We start from the raw sequence: 21,174 nt of genomic DNA on the forward strand, positions 1-21,174 counted from the left end.
CATAATCACTGTACATCCATGCTTCACTCAGCTTTGGAATAAAAACTAACCAATGAACCATGAAATTTGTGTTAAACTATCTTTTAGAGGACAGTTCATATTTAAGTAGAAAGTTTAGTGCTGAATCAACTAGTTTAACTCAACTACAATTTCACATCTTTTCTTACAGAAATAATTAGAGGTAGTTCTAAGTAATGTCAAAACGATTTTTGTCCTGTAATTGATGTTGATGTTATTAATTTCATGTTTTACACTTGAATTATTTTAAGATGTTCATTCAAACCAGCTTTTGTGATTTTCTTTGATTTTTTTTCATTATCTAACTGAATCTCCTTTCCTATTGGCACAGCCTCTTGAGAGCTGTACATATTCTTCACACTCTTGTCTATTGTTGAAGATCAAATGGGGAACACTGGATGTCTTGTTTTTGTGTTGTTCAGTTGCTGTCTCATTGTCATCATTGACATACATATAAATTCCTGTTTTGTCTCTAAAATAGGAAGAAATAGAATCAAGTAGATTTTGCCTTGCAGACTTTAAACTGGAATTGGCATAACAAAGTGAAAATTCAAGATAATATTATTTTGTACTTGTTTATTTCTAGTATTCACTTTATAACATATAAAATGTTGTCCAATGAAAAAGCTTAACAATCAGAATCAATTGCATTAACTACTTCAGCTTAAGTCATCTGAAACATTTCCAAAAACTATGATATGATCTGCAGCATGGATAGATCATGGGTTTGAGGAAAGGGAATGAAAATGTCTGTAATGGTTGGGGATAAAAAGGAAGATTTTTCGCAAATTTTATTGTTTTTTAATGGAAGGGAAGCCCCAATACCCCTTCCCTTAATCCACTACTGTGCAAAATCTTTAAATAGATCCTGATTATAGTTACATGATCAAGATGAATTTCTTCAAATGCTGAAATTAAGACTGAGTGGTAGGTTTTTACTCACGATATATCTATATCTTTTATAAAACCATAGTATATATATTTTTTCTATAACTTTTAATGAGTAGTATTATATAACATGATGGGCTTTTAACTTTTATTACTTAAAAGACATGTTTCATGAAATTACCCTTACTTTTGAAATTCTCAAAATGTTCGCAAATAGCGACACAATGGAAACAGCATTATGCATGACCAAAGCTTCAACAATCATATGAACATCAATTCTTTAAGAAAAACAACATGGAAAATTTCTTCAAAAGTACATTAGCTTAACACCAAATATAAAATATTGAAACATATTACACCCTAATCGGCACAATTTAAAACTTGACTCGAATATTGAAGAATGAATTAAATGTGAAGCATGATAGGACATTTATGAAATTTAAAAATCAACTTGTCAATCACTCATGTCCATGTCAACTGATTGGAGATTAATATCGTCTGGAGGGAGGGATGTTTCTGCCGGCCGAAGTGAATCATTTTCGCTGTTATAATCTTCCTGTAATTTTTCTTCTTCGTCATAATTCCTTTTAACTTTTGTTTCTTTTGTTTTCTCCTCTCTTTCTCTGCTGGATCTGTCTCGATGTTTCTTCTTCTTTTCACGATCTCTATCCCTACTTCTATCCCTTTTCTTATCTCTCTCTCTTCTGCCCCTGCAAAATGATAAATAAATGATAGAAATTATAAAGGTAGGCTTATTTAGGCATGGCAGACTTTTATGAATTAAGAAATGTTGCTGTCATAAACAATAACTAATCCCCTTGCCCTCTTAATGGCTAATCAAAGAAAAAAATAATAGGACAATTTATGATGTATGTACACTAAATCCATTGGATGTGTACTGACCAAGTTTTTAGTCAACGAAAACATGATTTATTTATTTAGCAAATCTTAGATTGGTAAATTGTCCAAATTCAGGAGCCCAAAGTTAGTGGTTGTCCCTGGTTGCTGTCTGCCATATTTGTTATACTTTCTTTCTTCTTCCTATTGTTTAAACCTTGACCGAAGTTAAATCTTAATACTATAGTTTTGTTTTGGACTTTTGTATATGAAATTCTCTGCTTTTTCCAACTAAATGTCGGTTTTTTTCTTCAGAATATTTTATGGAATGTTAAGTAACTTTTTCAACCACAGATCTGTATTGAGGATACATAATTTGCTAAGGGTTAAAAAAGTACCTGCTACGAGATCTTGACCTCTTCTTTGACCTACTTCTGCTCCTTCTTGATTTTTTGTAACTCCTTCTACTGAAAACACAGAAAAAGTCACTTTAAATTAAGATGTCAATTGTAAATGTACTAAAAGGGTAAGTGTAATAATCTACAATAGACTCTCACTATTTGTATGTTTCATTTCACTATTTATGTTTCAGGAGTAACCATATTAAAACAAAATTTTACTTGCCAGTTTCAAATATAAATTGTGCTATTTTCATTTCATAAGGCTTACAACATTTAAATCTGAGGATTCAAGAATCCTGTGTTGGTCATTTGACCAGTTTTTCTACTATTAGCTTGACCAGAAACACTTTTCAGATGAATTTTCTTTAATATGTATTTTACATATGCAAATTGACAGCCATATTGGATTTCAGACTGTTAACAAAATGACAAATTCTAGTTGACCCTAGAAAATTTCTTGTCAATGTACTACTATAATAAGAAAGTCTTTTATATGCAGAGACAAATTACATGTATTTCTGACTATTCAAAGTTAAATCTTAGTCTGGTCAATTATGTTGGATTGGCAATAAAAAAAACTATTTCTGATTAATTGTTGTAATAATATTACTATGAACCTGATAATAACGAGGAATAACTATCAATAATTCATAAGGCTATTTGTGTCAGATGTTTTAGAAATTATTTCAGTATCATTTCAACCAGCTTGAAGGTCTATCGTAATTAAAAACAAAACTTAACACTGTAAGTATCTTTTTGATAACCAAGTTTATTATGTTAAATCTTGTAAGAAATGTAAGCTCTGCTTAAATTAAGGAATATTCAAGTACACCTATCATCTGAAACAGATGGAATGACATCACTGAGTGACACCACTGTCTTAAAATACAGATTTTTACAGAACACATCAATATTAATCTTGAATCCACAGATACACTAAGTTTACATGTACCAACAGGATTTCTGAAAAACATTCATTCAAACTTGAACCCCACAAATATACCATAATCAGGTTGTCATTAGTGACACTTCTTAATTCTGGATAATTCTTTCAAAGACTAATTAATCTTGATAATTGTTTGCTTTTTTTCTGTACACAAAACTTGCTAACCTATGACATAGCTTTACCATAGTTAATCAGTCTAAGGAATCTAAACTCATTTTAACTGCTCTAATAGTTGTCAGACACAATTATCTTTCTTTATTCGCATTATGCATCCTTAAATCTACCAAACATGCACAAGGTAAAAGTGCTCATAAGGTTCATAACTCCTGTCCTGTCAAAGATTGGCAATGACATTTAATTATATAAAATTTGGTCATAAAACATAGCATATAGCAAATCTTGATATGGTAAACTACCAAATTGTGAAGTTTCACTAAAATTAATCTAACCAGAGTGGAGCAATCGTCCTTGAATGAAATATATATATATTGCCCTCCTCATCAATAGAATGGCACTTTGAGACCATAATTAGCATGATTAACAAAAGGGTACCGCATAATTTTCATCCAAACACTTCATCCAAGTAAGTGGAAAGGTTTAATTAAGGAACCAGGTGCTCCACAGGGCACAGCTTTATCCGACCGCAGTGGTCGAACCCTGAACAGTGGGGGCAAATTTGGTCACAATATTCAAGCTTGATACTGCCTGAATTTGGATTGTGATCAAATTTTTGACATAATATAGGTTTTTGTCACAAAATTAATGTGGTCAAAGATCTAACAAATCTATTGCACAATACTGTGCCATTGAAGATTTCTTCTTTTGAAAAAAAGGAATTCCTTAAAAAATGGTAAACAAAGAATCCCCCCTTGGAGCAATAACCCTTAAAATCAATCCCATGCTTTCCTTTGTAGTATCGAACATTGTAGTACAATTTCAGAGAGATCCATACACTTAAAAACAAGTTATTGTCATGATTGTTTGGAAACTAGAAACATGCTTCTTTTTGGCCCTTTTTGGCCCCTAATTCCTGCATATTTTGTGCAATTAACCCAAAACTTAATCCCAGCCTCCTCTTTGTTATATGGTACATTGTACAAGTTATTGTCTGGAAACTAGAAAAATGCTTGTTTTGGCCCCTTTTTGGCCCTTAATTCCTAAACTTTGGCCCCATAAATTCTACTTGTGGTTTTAAACATTGTGGTATGATTTCAGAGCAATTGAAATACTTGTACACAAGTTATTATCCTGAAACTAGAAAAATGCTTGGTTTGGGCCCCTAATTCCTATAAGGTTGAGACCATCATCCCCAAAATCGATCCCAACCTTCCTTTTGTGGTATTGAACCCTCTGAAAAAAATTTCATCAAGATCTATTCACTTTAACTAAAGTTATTATCCGGAAACCAATGTGTCTTCGGACGACACAGACGATGACATCATACCATTATACGATCCCAAATTTTTTTTGGGGTTGTATAAAAAACCCTTTGGAAGCTATTACAGTACCTATTGGGCTACAGTATTGCTCTTAGATCACAAGGTCACTTAAATTTTTTCCTGAGGTCACCAGGTCTCTATTAAGCAAATTTGAAAGCAACGACAATCCATATAACGAATTTTAAAACATTTTTAAAGGTCATTGAGAAGTCAGATCTCAAGCCAGATCTCCTAAGGTCAAAGTTCAGATTGAACCTTGATGAGGCCACACCATTGGTTATCTTTAAACTCATCAGGAACATAAACTTGAAACTTAATGTTTTTGTAATTGGTGCTGAAAGATGGATACCACTTTAAACCTATCCTATCTAACATCTTTTTTTTTCAAATCAACAGAACAAAACAGAAGTGGGGAAAAGATGAAAAAGACTATCACCAACCAAAAACAGTAAGCAGGGTAACAGAACTGATAGTTCTAAGAAAGTTACCTTTCTGCTGACTTATCACTTTTGTGTTTGTCTTTTGGTACACTACAGTAAAAAATAGCAGTACATAGAAATATGTCATAAAATATGCATACATATATATGAGCATACATATTTATAAAAAATACATCATGAATCAGGTTTTATTACAAAAAAAGTAAAAATAGGTTAAAAACTTAGTATACATCAAAAGCTCTCGTTAGCAACGCTAATCTGAGTGTTTTCTTATCAGTTTGTAAATTTGACGAATCTATATTTAATTAGGTTCTTTTTTTTAAAATAAAAAACAAACTAACTTAGAATATCAATAAAATAAGAATGACAAATTTAAATATTTTCTATCTCATTTAAAGACCTGTCTCCTTGACCTTCTTTTAATTCAATTAGTATTTTGGAATTTACCAAAGTATAATTTTATAAGAGGAAAACATTGATTTTCAAAATAAAAAGATAATTAAGTTATCTGGCATTGAAAATATTTCCTCCCAAAGATTTTACAATAGTATGACAACAACATAGTAGAAGAATTTCTGACAATGGTCGTAATATTTGCACAATAACAATAAATAACAGATCTTCTAAAATCAAACTGTAGACAAAAGATTTAATTGAAACCCCTAGAAACCTGTACTGAGGTGATCAGTTCCCCATGCATGAGAATTATCCAAATTCAAGAAGAAAAAAAAAGAAATCTGAAACAAATGTATTTATATCTGGTGCTCAAACATGGATAAAACTCTAAACCTTTCATTGATGCTGGGTAAAACTGAAGAAAGCTATCACCAACCAAAAACAGTAAGCAGGGTAACAGAACTTAAAGTTCTAAGTAAGTTACCTTTCTGCTGACTTATCACTTTTGTGTTTGTCTTTTGGTACACTAAAGTAAAAAAATAGTAGTACTTAGAAACATTTTTACAGTTTAAAAAAAATATAGCTATACATTTCTATGTCATATTATGTTTAATTGGGCCAAATAAGAAAGAAAAATATATGGTTGTTTTTTAAGTAAGTAAAAATCTGTTGGTATATAGATAAATGTATATTTTTTACTATCATTTTGTAAATTTGGTGTATTTTCTATTTGATTTGGCTCATGTTATGAAATCAGTGATACAACAAAACAAACAATGCAATAAATTAAGAATGACCACATTAATCTCTTTTTTTTATTTCACTTAAGGCCTTCCTGTTGAATCTCCCAGAGGAAGGTTTTTGAATTGAAAAAAGTTGGGTTTCAGAAGTTTTTTCTAAACTGAAATAAAATAAATGGGGAATGTGTCCATGGCTCCCACTTGCATAATACGTTAAAAAGGGACTTAACTCAAGAACTGTAAAAGTGATGCTACCCAAATCTGTACTTGATATGAGTTCTATGGTAACAAGCATTGTGTATACGTTTCATAACATTTAATTGAGGTAGACTTAAGAAGCAAACCGAAACAAAAAATTCAGCAATGTTTTCCATTTGTAAAGGAGCAAAACTCTAGAAGATTAGAGTGACCTCAATAAACTTTCAACTTGATCTGTGTATTGTGGAAATTAGCATTTGCATAAGTTCAAAATATTTGGTTGAGGCAAACTTAAGTTAGAGAATAGAAATGAATATTTTTTTCCATTTGTAAAGGGCACAACTTAAGGGCAGTTATAGTGATGCCAAAAAAGAATCAAATTTGATCTGTGTTTTGTGGTAATAAGCATTGGGTATAAGTTTCATAACATTTGGTTGTGGCAAACTTAAGTTAAAGAAGTGAAACCAATTTTGGGACTACAGACATAAAGATGAACAAGGGCAAAACTAAATGCCCCCTCCACTACAGCAGGGGCATAAAAATATTAGGTTTGAGGTGATCTGACAATACAAAATATTCTGGCTAACATTATTAAGGCAAGACTGTCACATAGTAGCAAAATGTATGATAGTCAAGGGTCACAACTCTTAAACCATAAATTTGAAATCTACCGAAAACAGCTCTCAAGATCAAAAGATCTTTTCAACCCCAAATCAACTTAGAATTAGGTAATCCGTGTCCTTTAGCAAATGTTTGTGCCAAGTCAGGACCATGTGTTGGTTTGAAGAAGAATTTTGGTGTGGTTTGCTGTCCTGCACAGTGTGTTTGGTAATTAGCCCTTAATAAGGTGATCTAGCAATCAAAAGTAAACAATCTGATAGACAAGGGCCATAACTCTTGAACAATAAATATCCAATCGACTAAAACATTATCAATATTGCATGTGTTTCTGGTACTGAACTTGTATTTAGTCTCTTTTTAGGATGTTTTTCTCATTGTTGAAGGCTGTACAGTGTCCTTTAATCGCTTACTACTACTTCATTTTAACTCTGGTGAATAGTTATCTCATTCACAATCACACCACATCTTCTTTATTTTTGTGACTTTTAATCCAATCCCTGATAAATTCTAACTTTCTAATTTTCAAATCAATAAATTGATATGGCACAAAACTGAATAAAGCTATCACCAATGAATAACTGCAAGCAGGGTAACAGAACTTAAAGTTCTAAGTAAGTTACCTTTCTGCTGACCTATCACTTTTGTGTTTGTCTTTTGGTACACTACAGTAAAAAAATGACATAACATAAAAACAGGAAATAAAATATGTTCATATGAGCTAAACCTGATAGAATTTAACGTTATAAATACAAGAAAGTAAAAATCTGTTGGAATATAGTACAAGCTTACTCAGTTTCACCTCATTAATGAGTATATTTAAGGGTATATTTAAAATTTTGATGTATTTCTATTAGATTTAGCTTATGTTTTTTTTTTAAATCTACAATAAATCAAAACAAACCTTGAAAGTTGAAATAAACAAAGAATGACAAAATTAATCAGTTTCTTTTTTGTTTAAAATCAAGGCCTTTTTCTGTTATTTAAGCATACATGTGATGATTTTGATTATATTTAAGTTTGATCTTTCTATAAGTATGTATATTCTGAATGCCTTTCCAACCGAACTAGATGATCTTGTAATCAGATATTTCCCTTCAAACAGTTATAAAAACAGACAACATAATAGAAGAATTTTGGAAAAACAAAGGGCATAACTATTTTTTAGACAAAGGATGAAACATTCACCAAAGATGCATCATCACATATAAGTTTTATTATGTTAATAATTTTCAAAGTCACATAAAAATCATATTAAACTTAGAGCTATTCCTTAAAAAAGAAATGTGGAAGGGTATGATAGACATGAGCCATTACTCTCAATCAGTCTTGAATCTTTTATGTATGCAATTACTAAAAGTAAGTTGGATATATTAAAATTTGGAAGTCCTTTCATAAACTCTCGTATCAATCTTAATGGAATAGTTCTACATTGACAGTAAGTTCACTATGGGATTTTTTATAAATCAGATATAAGTTGAAAACCTTTCCAAGCAATAAACAACCTATATTTTCTATGTCCAGAGTGAACTTACTCATTTATAATACAAATGTATACTGTGGACTCATTTACTTTTTGGTTTTAACAAACTATGCATATAAACCTGTAGAAAAATTGTTTTTTTTCGTTGAACACTTAAATTTGTGGTTAACCTCTACTGGCGAAATCCATGAAAATTAGTATCTGAATTCTGATAATTAGTAATGAATCTACAGTATATAGTGATCAAACATTTTAGGACAAATTCTATAAATAAATATACTAACTCTCTGCTCCTACTTCTGGATCTCCTGCTTGAAGATCTTTTGGGAGATCTACTTCTTGATTTTCTTCTCTTTGGAGGACTGGAGCGTCTCTTTGGTGGAGTTTTGCTCCGACTTCTGCTAACAGACCTGAAACATAAAAACAAAGTATGATACACAAATCATTTGAATCAAAGTAGTCAGTATCATATTCTAGTATTACAGATATTAAATATTATCAATATATCAATAAAAAGGCTGAAGTTGAATTTTGAAATTCAATAAATTTCATACGGGGATAAAAAATGATATTGTTGATGTAAGATATCTCAGGTAGTTCCAATAGTTGTATGTACTTCTTTTCAATTCAGTTTCGTAAGATTTACCGATCATTTCAGGTGTACTTGAAAATGTAGGACAATTTTTATTAACTACCGTATATAAAAACACTATATTTTCTTACGATAACCATTTTATAGATCTTCAAGGAATTTTGTGGTTTTATTTCTAGAGTTAATAGTTATAAACTGAACCAGAAATCAGGTATTTTTTACATTTTTTCAAACAATATGTGTCATGAAGCTAAGACATATTCCATGATTGCCATCTGGACAGAATCCTTAATTTGATAATAAATCTGGAGCTTAAAGGCCTCTTTTTTTACAAGAACATGTTCGATATTTATTTTGTGTCTTTAATTTTAAAATAACAGACACCTCTGAAAAACAATTGAAAGAATTCATTATTTTGCTGATTGTGTTTGTATTTAGTAATGCATGTTTAAATCACACTTTCTCTTCTTATCTTTTGATAGAACATCTCTGTAAACTTATAATCATTTGTTGAGTCCAATGATAGAAACAATGGACTTTAAAACATTTTTATATTAAATAATTACAGAAATTAAGTACTTATTATCTTTATAACACAATTTATGTGTTTTACAAGTATCAATAACTTCAAAGGAGTAGGTTCAGTATGACCCTTTTTTGGCCCCAAAATATAGCAGTTTTACAAAATTGTAAAAATGTAATCCTTTAGCTATTTACTGGAAAGTAGAATGCTTCTTCTACATAAATATGGGCTGTTTTTGACAATACAATGCACATTTATTGGGTACTTGCATCATTAAGTCATGCGAAATTACTGAAATCTTCACAATTTTAGCATTTTAGTTAAATTTTAGACGGTTTCCGCCTTAAATGAAAGTGGCCACATTCGTGTTCATTCCTAATATTGAAATGTAAGTTGTATTTGATGATAAACATAACATATATAAAGGTTGAGGATGAACAAGGATGCGGCCACTTTCATTTTTGACAAAAACCATCTGAAAAGTGACGTTTTTTTTTTGCATATTTGATAGATTTTTCATATTTAAGCTTGAATCGGAGCGTTTTTAATGACTTATCTCTCACATAAACTAATCGAATCAATTGAAATAGACATTTCAGTGTTTAAAAAGTGTCCAAAATCCTTCGTTAGATGAACCTGAAATTTGAGGCCAAAATTGGCCCTTACCGGACCTTCTCCTTTTCATTGCAGATAAAATTTACCTTTCTTTCTTGTATACATTTATTTTTCCAGAGTATTGTCATAATGAAAAACAGTAGTTATAAAGGGAGATAAAAAGTGACAATAAGTGTGCTTTGATCATGTGTTACCTTTTTCTGGGTGCAGTTGTTTCTACAGGTTCTTTGGACTGACTATATTACAAATAGAACAAAGAAAAACATTGGTAGAAACTTGAGGGAATAAGTGAGCATGCTTCATATTGTTTGGAGATAATGTAGCATTTGAGACCACCCATGGTTTTTGGTGGGGTTCCTGTCTCTTAGTCTTGAGTTTTCTGTGATGTGCTTTGTAGGGTATTATTTGTCCTTTCATTTTTTTTAAATTGTTTGCCATGGCCTTGTTAGTTTGTTTTTGACTTTCTTAGATTCAGTATTCCTTTGGTATCTTGGTCTCTTTTGATTCCTTTTCTTTAAATACAATTGAGTAAGTATAAATATGAATCCACCTTTTTGTTCAACATTAAGCTTGGCTAAAACTCTCAAATAATGGGACAAGTATAAATCTGGTCATTCAATGACTTGCATACTAAGAGTTCTTATACATAAACGATAAATTCAATTATTTTCTAGTGCCTTTGGAATTTCTATGTTGCAATCCTGTATCAAAGCAATAATATATTATCATAAGAAATATATGCTAAAAATTGTTAGTGTATAAAGGTGATGAAAAATATCAAAAGAGAAAAAATATCAAAAAATAATACAGAAGCAGACACCACAAGGATATATACTATTACCTTTCATATTCCTGTTTTATCATTGCAGGAGGACCATCACTAGTAAAACAGAAAACTGAGTGTAAGACAATTATACATAAGGGTTTAAAAACCAATAAAGTGATTGCTATCAAAGTTCAAAGTTGTACAAAATATCTACTGGGTAGGAGAAATAATAAAAAAAAAAATGGAATGTGTATATGATTTTTAATTTGTAATTAAAATATTTCTTTTAATTATTAATTAGTACATACAGACATATAGATCATCTATACTTTGATTGATTGAAAGAATGGTGGTTGTTTTACATTATTTCAGCACAAAAAGTCTTGTGACTAGATAGAAAATAATCTAATACAGTTTGTACTATTACTTAGTATGCTGAGAATTATTTAGAAATGAACATTTACATTTGTTGATTTTATCTTGGCCACTTCAAGTTAAACGTCACATGACAATAACTTCAGAAGTATAACTGAACTGATAAATTATACTTTAAAAATTCAGGAAAAGTTAATCAACTAGAAAGTTTACGAAGGAAAAAAGGTTTCAGCATTCTTGATTTCAAATTAATATATATATGTTCACTAGGCTATCAGTTATCAAACTTAAAGTCAAATCTATAATGTTAAGCTTGTGAGCAGTCATCCCATTTTCACACATTCCAAAATTTCTTAATCATGTTCCATTCTTTTTTTTTCCAATTTTTATTAATTTTACCTTCTATGTTGTGTGTGCCATTAGGTACTTGATCATTTTGCTGTTGAAATGATGTTTTTTTCATGGAATTTTAAAATTAACTTGCACATGAATATGGATAAAAACAATGGAATTTCATTAAAAAATCGAAGAACATGTTATTAAGATTTATAACAACTACAGCTAAAAATACAGAGAAAAAAGTTAACCAGATGCAGGGCGCAGCTTTATACGACCGCAGAGTTCCAACCCTGAACACATAATGAATGTGGTCTAAGAACTTAAACTTAAAAACTTTAAATTTTAAATTGGACATTACCTATTATGGTCCAATATCCAAAATATTGTAACGTTTTAGCGTTTGCGCTGTTCCCCCCTTTTCTTAACTCTACCGTTCTTTAACAGGTCATGTTCAGTTTTAGTCACCAAGTTTTCTTTTTAATAATATTCATATATATATAATCATATGCATAAAAACTGTTTAAAAACAAATAACCTTCAAATAATTCTCGACGTCAAATGCAACGTAAGAGTTAAAGCATGCACTTACCTGTTTTGTATCTTTCTGATTATTTCCGTGATTTGAAACTTCATTGTTTAGATGATTTTACATGTAACATTATTTCCATATCATGCACATTTATCATTACTTCGTAGGGATACCTGGTCAATCAATTTTGTACGATTGTTTACATTGAAAGGTCAACTTTGTTATTCCAGTACAATTGCCGTAAAGCAAGTATCGATTGTCGTTAAACGTGTCAAAGACATAACGTTTCGAGTCTTTTAGAGTCGAAACGTCATTTTCTAGTCGAAATTTAGGTATAAAAGAGCGTGCATATTGCATTGTTTCAGTTGTGGTTCAACTGGGCAGAAGGCAACAGCTAGCCAAAAGCCAAAAGCCAACTTCCAAACTGCTATAATAAAGCAACTTTAGGAGTCTTTCTGACCTTTTCATTATATAAACAACTTGACACATTTCAAGGTTAGCTTATTTAAAAAGCTTTTTCAAGTCATTAAAGTCATTATTCTGACTCAATTTCTGTTGACGTAATATACTTAACGACTCGTTACCAGAGTCTTTAATTTAATTATACAATAAAAGACACTATTAAGTTTTAAAGAACTATTAATGGTCTACGTGACCTTCCGGCATATTCACACAATAATTCCATACATATTTTAGGTATAAAAGTTTATACTTTCTAATCCAAATTCTATACGAAAAGATATTCCGAGAAACGTGTAATTTAGGTATCTAATAGCAAATAGCTATACAGATCTATTGAAAAGGTCTCTATTGTTTCTCTATACGCGTTCGATTATTATATAGTTTAGGAACACATCATACGTTATTGTAATTCCGCCGATTTTCTAAGTTAGGATATAATAGCTCAAAGCTAGTCATTTTTATTATATTGCTAAGTATTGATTTTATTTGTATTGTTTGACCAGGAACATCCCTACGATTTGCTTGCTTAATCTTGGTGACTATTAAAATATTAAGTAATCAGTTACATTTGTTGAAGTTAATAACATTATATCTTATAACATCATAAAATATTCGTTTCATAAATTAAATAATTAACTTCAATTGGTATTGCTAATTTTAGCCAAAATGTGTCAACATCGGAACTGAGTCCGTTGAGCACTGCCCGAAGGTAAAACAGTGTTCAGGGATCCAGTCCTGTAACTCAGTTACACTCCTCCCCGCTATACAAAAGAATAGCATACACACAAGAGGTTCTCCTTCCTAGTCCATTACATTTTGAAAGTTGCAGAGTTTCACACGAGGCAGACACGTTACAATATAAATACATGGTTATATTCAGCATATCAAAGAACCCAAGAATTCAATTTTAGATGAAATCAAATAAACTTCAATTTTGGACCCTTTAGACCTCAATGTCGACTTATCTGATAACCGGGCCCAAACATCAAAAATCTAAATACATGGTTAGATTAAGCATAGATCAAAGAACAACATATATACAATTTTTGTTGAAATCAAACAAAGTTTAATTTGGACCGCAATTTGGACCAACTTGAAAACTGGGCCTATAACCAAAAATATAAATACAGGTTTAGATTCAGCATATCAAAGAACCCCAAGGATTCAATTTTTGTTGATATCAAACAAAGTTTAATTTTGGACCACGATTTGGTCCAACTTGAAAACTGGGCCCATAATAAACATTATAAGTACATGTTTAGATTCAGCATATCAAAGAACCCCACGGATTCAATTTTTGTTGAAATCAAACAAAGTTTAATTTTGGACCACGATTTGGACCAACTTGAAAACTGGGCCCATAATAAAAAATCTAAGTAAATGTTTAGATTCAGCATATCAAAAAAACCCAAGAATTCAATTTTTGTTAAAATCAAATTTTGTCTAATTTTGGACCCTTTGGACATTAATGTAAACCAATTTGAAAATGGGACAAAAAATTAAGAATCTACATACAGAGTTAGATTCGGCATATCAAAGAACCCCAATTATTCAATTTTTGATGAATTCAAACAAAGTTTAATTTTGGACCCTTTGGGCCCCTTATTCCTAAACTGTTTGGACCAAAAATCCCAAAATCAATCCCAACCTTCCTTTAGTGGGTATAAACCTTGTGTCAAAATTTCATAGATTTCTATTTACTTAAAGTTATAGTGTGAAAACCAAGAAAATGCTTATTTGGGCCCTTTTTGGCCCCTAATTCCCAAACTGTTGGGACCAACACTTCTAAAATCAATCCCAACCTTCCTTTTATGGTCATAAACCTTGTGTTTAAATTTCATAGATTTCTATTCACTTATACTAAAGTTATAGTGCGAAAAACAAAAGTCTTCGGACGCCGCCGATGACGACTATGGAGGACGACGACGCCGCCAACGTGATACCAATATATGACCAAAAATTTTCAATTTTTGCGGTCGTATAAAAATAAAAAATAATATTTAGTGAAAATTTAAACCATTAGAATTTTAGATGATGTGAAAATTACACATAAAAAATCTAGATATGTTATTGATTACACTAAAATTTATAAAAAGTTTAAACACAAAAATTCTGATCTTTTTCAAAATGTAACCAATTTAATCTAAACCGAAATCCAAGACCATGATAGAGTATGAGTTACAAGTAAGTCTGTGAAGATCATATGATTCTAATTCCAATATACAATACAGTTATTTACAAGATCATTAGATTATCTGGATGGACGAATCATAATGAAAATGATAAAATGAAGAAAAACCTCTCCCATTAAAAAGCCGTATACTGTTTACCTTGAAATTGTAGCTGGATCTGGTTGGTTAACTTCTCTATAGAAATAATAGAAATGATAGAAATGGACCAGAAATAGAACCATAGCAAGCAGTGAGTGTTAGCAAAAACATGTGTTTTAAAATCTGAATATATTGGTATTAGAGGCTGTTACTAAGTGATTGACTAAATTAACAATTTTGTAATGCCATTTATTAATGTTTTTTTTAGACGGTGACCCAAGTTTTTTTTTTATCAAATACAAATGTATATATAATTATTAATAATACAATTTCAATAAGCGGTAAACACAAATCCCATATACTATAGATTCATTAATATTCATCAGTACCAATTTCTGTAAATTTCGTGGGTAAACATGGACCAATAATTAAAATGTTCAACAAGTACAAATTTTCAATAACCTTGTATGCAAACTTTTTCAAAACATTCAAAACAATGAAATCTAACATCCACGAAAATACAATTCCACAATTCACGAAAATTGATACTCACAAAAATAAATGAATCCACAGTATCTACATAAATAATTAGCTACGAAAACAGAGTTCACACAACACACAAACACTCTCAAAACATTAACAACAACCATAACTTATGTGAGTAAAAATGTTATACCTGCTTGGTGATCCTCCCTCTTTTTCTAATGGTGATGTTTCCCTTTCTAACTTAGGAGGTGATAAAGACTTATGATGAGATTTACTTCTAGAACGCTTCTTTTCTGGAGTCTTAGATCTTTTTTTAGGAGGTGGAGACTTGCTTTTCCGTTTAGCAGTAGGACTCCTGTAATCAAAATTTGTTACACTCTTATATATCTATTCTTGATTTCATTTAAGTGAAGGTAAGTAAAAATGAGGGAAATATGAGGTAATATGGTAAGGTCATTAAACCTAACAGGTTCTAACCTGAATCAACGGTGAATAAAAACATATTGTCTATCCAAGTGGCTGTCAAAATCTGTACTAGAATAATTGTTCTTAAGGAGGCTCGCAGGTATAAGATTTTCAGAAAAAAAATTAAACATTTATTTTTCATTACAAATTTTATTAATTACCTTTAGTAGTTGTTACTTTATCATATGGTACAAAAATCATTCCAAAAAATTCGATTCATGTTGGCCCCAGGTGACTTTTAAAATGTAGATATTGAAAAAGCTCCAAATTATCTCCCTTTGTTGCAAAAATGCCATTTTTTGGCATTAAAATTGAAATATCTTTTTTAACTCATCAGTGACCTATATTTTTTATTGTTGTTTTCGAATAAGCTGTACATAAACTAAATAATTGTAAAATTTAAGCGATTTCTGTAATTTAGTTCTTTTTTTATTTCGATATAACAGCTATGTCTCCTATTAGTTCAACAGAAAAAAAGGACATTAACAAAAATGTATGCTTCTTTCTAAGGCAGATTGTGAGTGCAAATGAACGGTGACCCCATTTTTTTATTTCATTTTTCTATTAAGTATAAGATAAAGTTCATTTATAGAAAAAATATAGCAAAATCCAATATTAAATAAAAAATTGATTTAGACCCGTGAGCCCCCTTAACTGAAAATAATACTGACAGTTTCTGACAGATATTTATGATTTGTTAATTACTGTATCAAATATTGAGTCTTTCTCAATGTTACCCTATATTTTGTACATTGATTTGCAAAGCAGTTTTTGGCATTTCCAATTTACAATTTACAGAATATCTGCTGACAGTCAGTCCATCAAGGACAGTATATGAAAAAGTTGCAAAAGAGTGATGATATCAATAGCAGTTGTGAACAGTTATTGTGGGACAGAAAATGACCAACAGAAACAGTTTTTTTCATAGTGAGTGGTGTTTACATTGTGCATATTGAACATGTACATCTTCAATGTTTGAGAAATTTTGTTTTTTCAAAAGATTTAAGAATTGGAACAAGGCATAAAACAACACTTCTTGCAAATAGTAACCAGATGCTCCGCAGGGTGTAGCTTTATACGACCGCAGAGGTTGAACCCTGAACGGTTGGGGCAAGTATGGACACAACATTCAAGCTGGATTCAGCTCTAAATTTGGATTGTGATTAAATAGTTGACACAGAATGAATGTGTTCTAATGAACTTAAAATTTTTGTTTTCTCTTAGAGCAATTCACTATGCTGTTGAATATTAATCCTCTCAAAAAAATGTTTGAAGAAATTTTCTTTTTTATTTATGAAATTTCAAATGAGAAAAATTGAACCCAATTTTTTTAATCACATCCCCCTTTCCCTTATTCCAAAACTAATCTCAATTAAAATTTCTAATGGAGTTTGCAACAATAACTACTCATTTAAATACATCATAAAATATTAAGATGTAAAAAAACTGCTTGTTATCACTGAATGGTAAAGATTATTTTAATCTATCAGTTGGTAGTAAAAAGTGAATATACATTGTATATTGTATATAACAAAGATTTAAGTTGATTCTTGACAAAGAAAGATAACTCCAATTAAAAAAAAATCTTGCTATTGCACAATATTTTGCAATTAGATATTTCTTGCTTACTATTCTGGACAAAGAAAGATAACTCTAATTAAAAAAAAATTTGCTATTTCACAATATTGTGCAATTAGATATTTCTTGCCATTGCGCAATACTGTGCAATTGAAAAGACTTGCTATTGCACAATACTTAATATAATAATTTTAGATCCTGATTTGGACCAACTTGAAAACTGGGCCCATAATAAAAAATCTAAGTACATTTTTGGATTCAGCATATCAAAGAACCCCAAGATTTCAATTTTTGTTAAAATCAGACTAAGTTTAATTTTGGACCCTTTGGACTTTAGTGTAGACCAATTTGAAAACAGGACCAAAAATGAAGAATCTACATACACAGTTAGATTTGGTATATCAAAGAACCCCATTTATTCAATTTTTGATGAAATCAAACAAAGTTTAATTTTGGACCCCGATTTGGACCAACTTGAAAACTGGGCCAATAATCAAGAATCTAAGTACATTTTTAGATTCAGCATATCAAAGAACCTAATTGATTCATTTTTTGTCAAAATCAAAGTAAGTTTAATTTTGGACCCTTTGGACCTTAATGTAGACCAATTTGAAAACGGGACCAAAAGTTAAGAATCTACATACACAGTCATGACAGTTAGATTCGGCATATCAAAGAACCCCAATTATTCAATTTTGATGAAATCAAACAAAGTTTAATTTTGGACCCTTTGGGCCCCTTATTCTGTTGGGACCAAAACTCCCAAAATCAATACCAACCTTCCTTTTATGGTCATAAACCTTGTGTTTAAATTTCATAGATTTCTATTTACTTATACTAACGTTATGGTGAGAAAAACAAGAAAAATGCTTATTTGGGTCCCTTTTTGGCCCCTAATTCCTAAACTGTTGGGACCTAAACTCCCAAAATCAATACCAACCTTCCTTTTGTAGTCATTAACATTGTGTTTAAATTTCATTGATTTCTATTTACTTAAACTAAAGTTATTGTGCGAAAACCAAGAATAATGCTTATTTGGGCCCTTTTTTGGCCCCTAATTCCTAAACTGTTGAAACCAAAACTCCCAAAATCAATCCCGACCGTTCTTTTGTGGTCATAAACCTTGTGTCAAAATTTCATAGATTTCTATTAACTTAAACTAAAGTTATAGTGCGAAAACCAAGAAAATGCTTATTTGGGCCCTTTTTGGCCCCTAATTCCTAAAATGTTGGGACCAAAACTCCCAAAATCAATACCAACCTTCCTTTTGTGGTCATAAACCTTGTGTTAAAATTTCATAGATTTCCATTCACTTTTACTAAAGTTAGAGTGCGAAAACTAAAAGTATTCGGACGACGACGACGACGCCAACGTGATAGCAATATACGACGAAAAATTTTTCAAATTTTGCGGTCGTATAAAAATTAGACAGATCTGTAATTTTTTATGAATGTAAGTAACTTTTTCTTCCTTTAAACAGATTATTCAAACATTATAAACCTTTTTTAAAAGGTTGAACATACCAGCATATCTAACAAGTTATGTCAAATTATTAATCATAATCATAACAGTGACACTGATCTGCAATTTCTGCTTTCTTACCTTGACCTTGATCGTCGACTGTAAGCTCTTGGTGTCCTTGACCTCCTCCTGAAAAAGACAGATAAAATTCTCATCAATTGCACTTTTGTTACAATATCTCTCTTTAATAAAACTAAACCTGAATTACAGATTTTTATATTACAAAATGATGACAAATGCTGCACATGCACATGCAAACGCCATGTCAAAAATGGTGCAGTTCAGTTCAACTAAAAGATCCCATCGAATTTCTACTGCTTTTATTGTTGAAATTACAAATACATGCAGTATAAACAGTATATTTCTGAGATTATATAATTTTACAATTTCTGAGAATATAAAATCCTACAAGGCTTATATAGTTATTTTGGTTAAAAAACAAATGAAGATTCTTTGAAATTTTAAAGTTGAAAATAATTATATAGATGAACTACATAACCAAATCAATTTTGTGTATAATGAAACTTGTGTAAATCAAACATATTTGCAGGACAAATAATTAATATTCTTTGGTAATTTAAGAAAGCCATGCAAACTGAACACCTTATCATAAAACATTTTCAATCTCAAAGAGCTCTGGTTTAATAGTAGTGTATATACTTTTTTCTCAATCAATATATTATAATACAAAAAGATCATTTAACGTTTCATTGTCAGATCTTGTCATTCTTTTCTGCAGTTCATCAAAAATTAATTATTTTTTGGTATACAAATGTAATGTCATTTAGTGACGTCATAATGCTAGAAACTCATAAAAATAAAAAAATATGATGTCATAACTGAATTCAAACTAAAAGAAGCAGAAACAACTATATTAAAATACTTATAGATAAATCAAACAACATGAAAGGTTTATATTAGTGTTTGTTTAGAAATAGCACTGTTTTCAATTTACTTTATATTTTGGCAAAATTTCAGATTGACAAAAATAATCCCCAACTAAACATAAAAAGTTTATGTTATCTTTTTTCCTCTTTAATGCAGTATATTTCAAGCCAAAATTTCTTTTTTTAAATTCCAAAGTAAATTACTGGTGTCTTAGCATTGTCATATATAAATGTGTACAATAAATATGAATTATATATAGAAAATAATAAGACAACATACATGTAAGAAGTAAATCATTTCAGCATAAGAAATTTATATAAATGACATTTTAGATATTCTTAATACAACTGAGTGTACTAAACATGAAAAATACATTCAAAGCACAATTACAAATATCTTGCTTTGTTAACCTGCATTCTGAAATATATATCTAAAGATTTGCTTTCAAATGTTTCTCTGTAGAGAATCACCTCTACAAAGATTTCTTCTCTTATGGTCCTGGTCTGTTAAATATTTGTTGTACAAACATATTGTAAATGTCACTGATTGTGAGTTCAGCATCATGAAATGAAATTACCACTTTTCATTGGCTACACGTCAGGTCATTGATGAGTTTTTAAAATCAGACCATGTACACTTCCTCTTTTGGTAATGGAGATATGTGATTTCTTCAATTATATACAAAACATTCACACTTTTCACATGAAAATTTTTCTTTTTGGTGAATTTTATTACAATCTGACGTGTAAAACAAAGTTTAAGAGGATATATGACGTCAAACTGGTATGCACAAAAGACTAACTCAATGATTTCGTGCAATTTTGTATTTTACACAAATAGAATGTTGTTCCATATGAGAAATATATTCAATAACCAATGAGAATTGGACATAACATGATATCAACTCAATATTTTATTCAAATAGTAATGATAAATTCCCCATGGGCTTGTTTATTTTTTAGAAATTAAATAAACTTGAGTTGATATTAAGCAATATTTTATTCTCACTGATTACAAAACCTATATACATTATTTTTGTAAAAATATTTTGACATAGAAAGCAAATCTTTTCTCATGAAAAAATTATGAACCAGAGGTGTCTGCTAAAGTAAAACATTTATTACCTGACTGGGAAGATGATTTGGCCCCTCAGCGGCCCCCTTCAATAGGAAACAAACCAAGTATTAGATTATTGGATACTCATAATGATACTGCCTGGTTCTAACAGAATATTTAAGAAAAAATTGTAATGCTTATTCAACTTCATTTTTTTTTTAATTTGTCACTGCAAACCTAATTAGAAAAACAATTTTTCCTGCACAGCTTCAATTGTATTTAAATGGAATCAGGAACTTTATATA

At 30.4% G+C, this 21,174-nt stretch overlaps 1 protein-coding gene across 32 annotated transcripts in view; it reads right to left on the reverse strand.

The window, feature by feature from the left end:
• Positions 1 to 579: 579 nt before the first annotated feature.
• Positions 580 to 21,174, reverse strand: part of LOC143084201 (uncharacterized) — a 28,873-nt gene continuing 8,278 nt past the window's right edge. For 2 of the 32 annotated variants that reach the window (XM_076260658.1, XM_076260615.1), the window contains 12 exons: positions 20,938 to 20,973; positions 19,007 to 19,054; positions 15,552 to 15,716; positions 14,936 to 14,971; positions 10,976 to 11,014; positions 10,329 to 10,370; positions 8,689 to 8,814; positions 7,545 to 7,586; positions 5,850 to 5,891; positions 5,018 to 5,059; positions 2,142 to 2,210; positions 580 to 1,616 (listed from right to left, as the gene is read on the reverse strand). In XM_076260658.1, the coding sequence (XP_076116773.1) occupies positions 1,361 to 1,616; positions 2,142 to 2,210; positions 5,018 to 5,059; positions 5,850 to 5,891; positions 7,545 to 7,586; positions 8,689 to 8,814; positions 10,329 to 10,370; positions 10,976 to 11,014; positions 14,936 to 14,971; positions 15,552 to 15,716; positions 19,007 to 19,054; positions 20,938 to 20,973 (943 nt within the window). In that variant the 3' untranslated portion in view covers positions 580 to 1,360. The remainder of the gene's footprint in view (positions 1,617 to 2,141; positions 2,211 to 5,017; positions 5,060 to 5,849; positions 5,892 to 7,544; positions 7,587 to 8,688; positions 8,815 to 10,328; positions 10,371 to 10,975; positions 11,015 to 14,935; positions 14,972 to 15,551; positions 15,717 to 19,006; positions 19,055 to 20,937; positions 20,974 to 21,174) is intronic. The other 30 variants (XM_076260678.1, XM_076260627.1, XM_076260620.1 and 27 more) reach the window with 29 other exon arrangements.

The sequence above is a fragment of the Mytilus galloprovincialis genome, chromosome 1, assembly GCF_965363235.1.
Source record: "Mytilus galloprovincialis chromosome 1, xbMytGall1.hap1.1, whole genome shotgun sequence".
NCBI classification, from domain to species: Eukaryota; Metazoa; Mollusca; class Bivalvia; order Mytilida; family Mytilidae; genus Mytilus; species Mytilus galloprovincialis.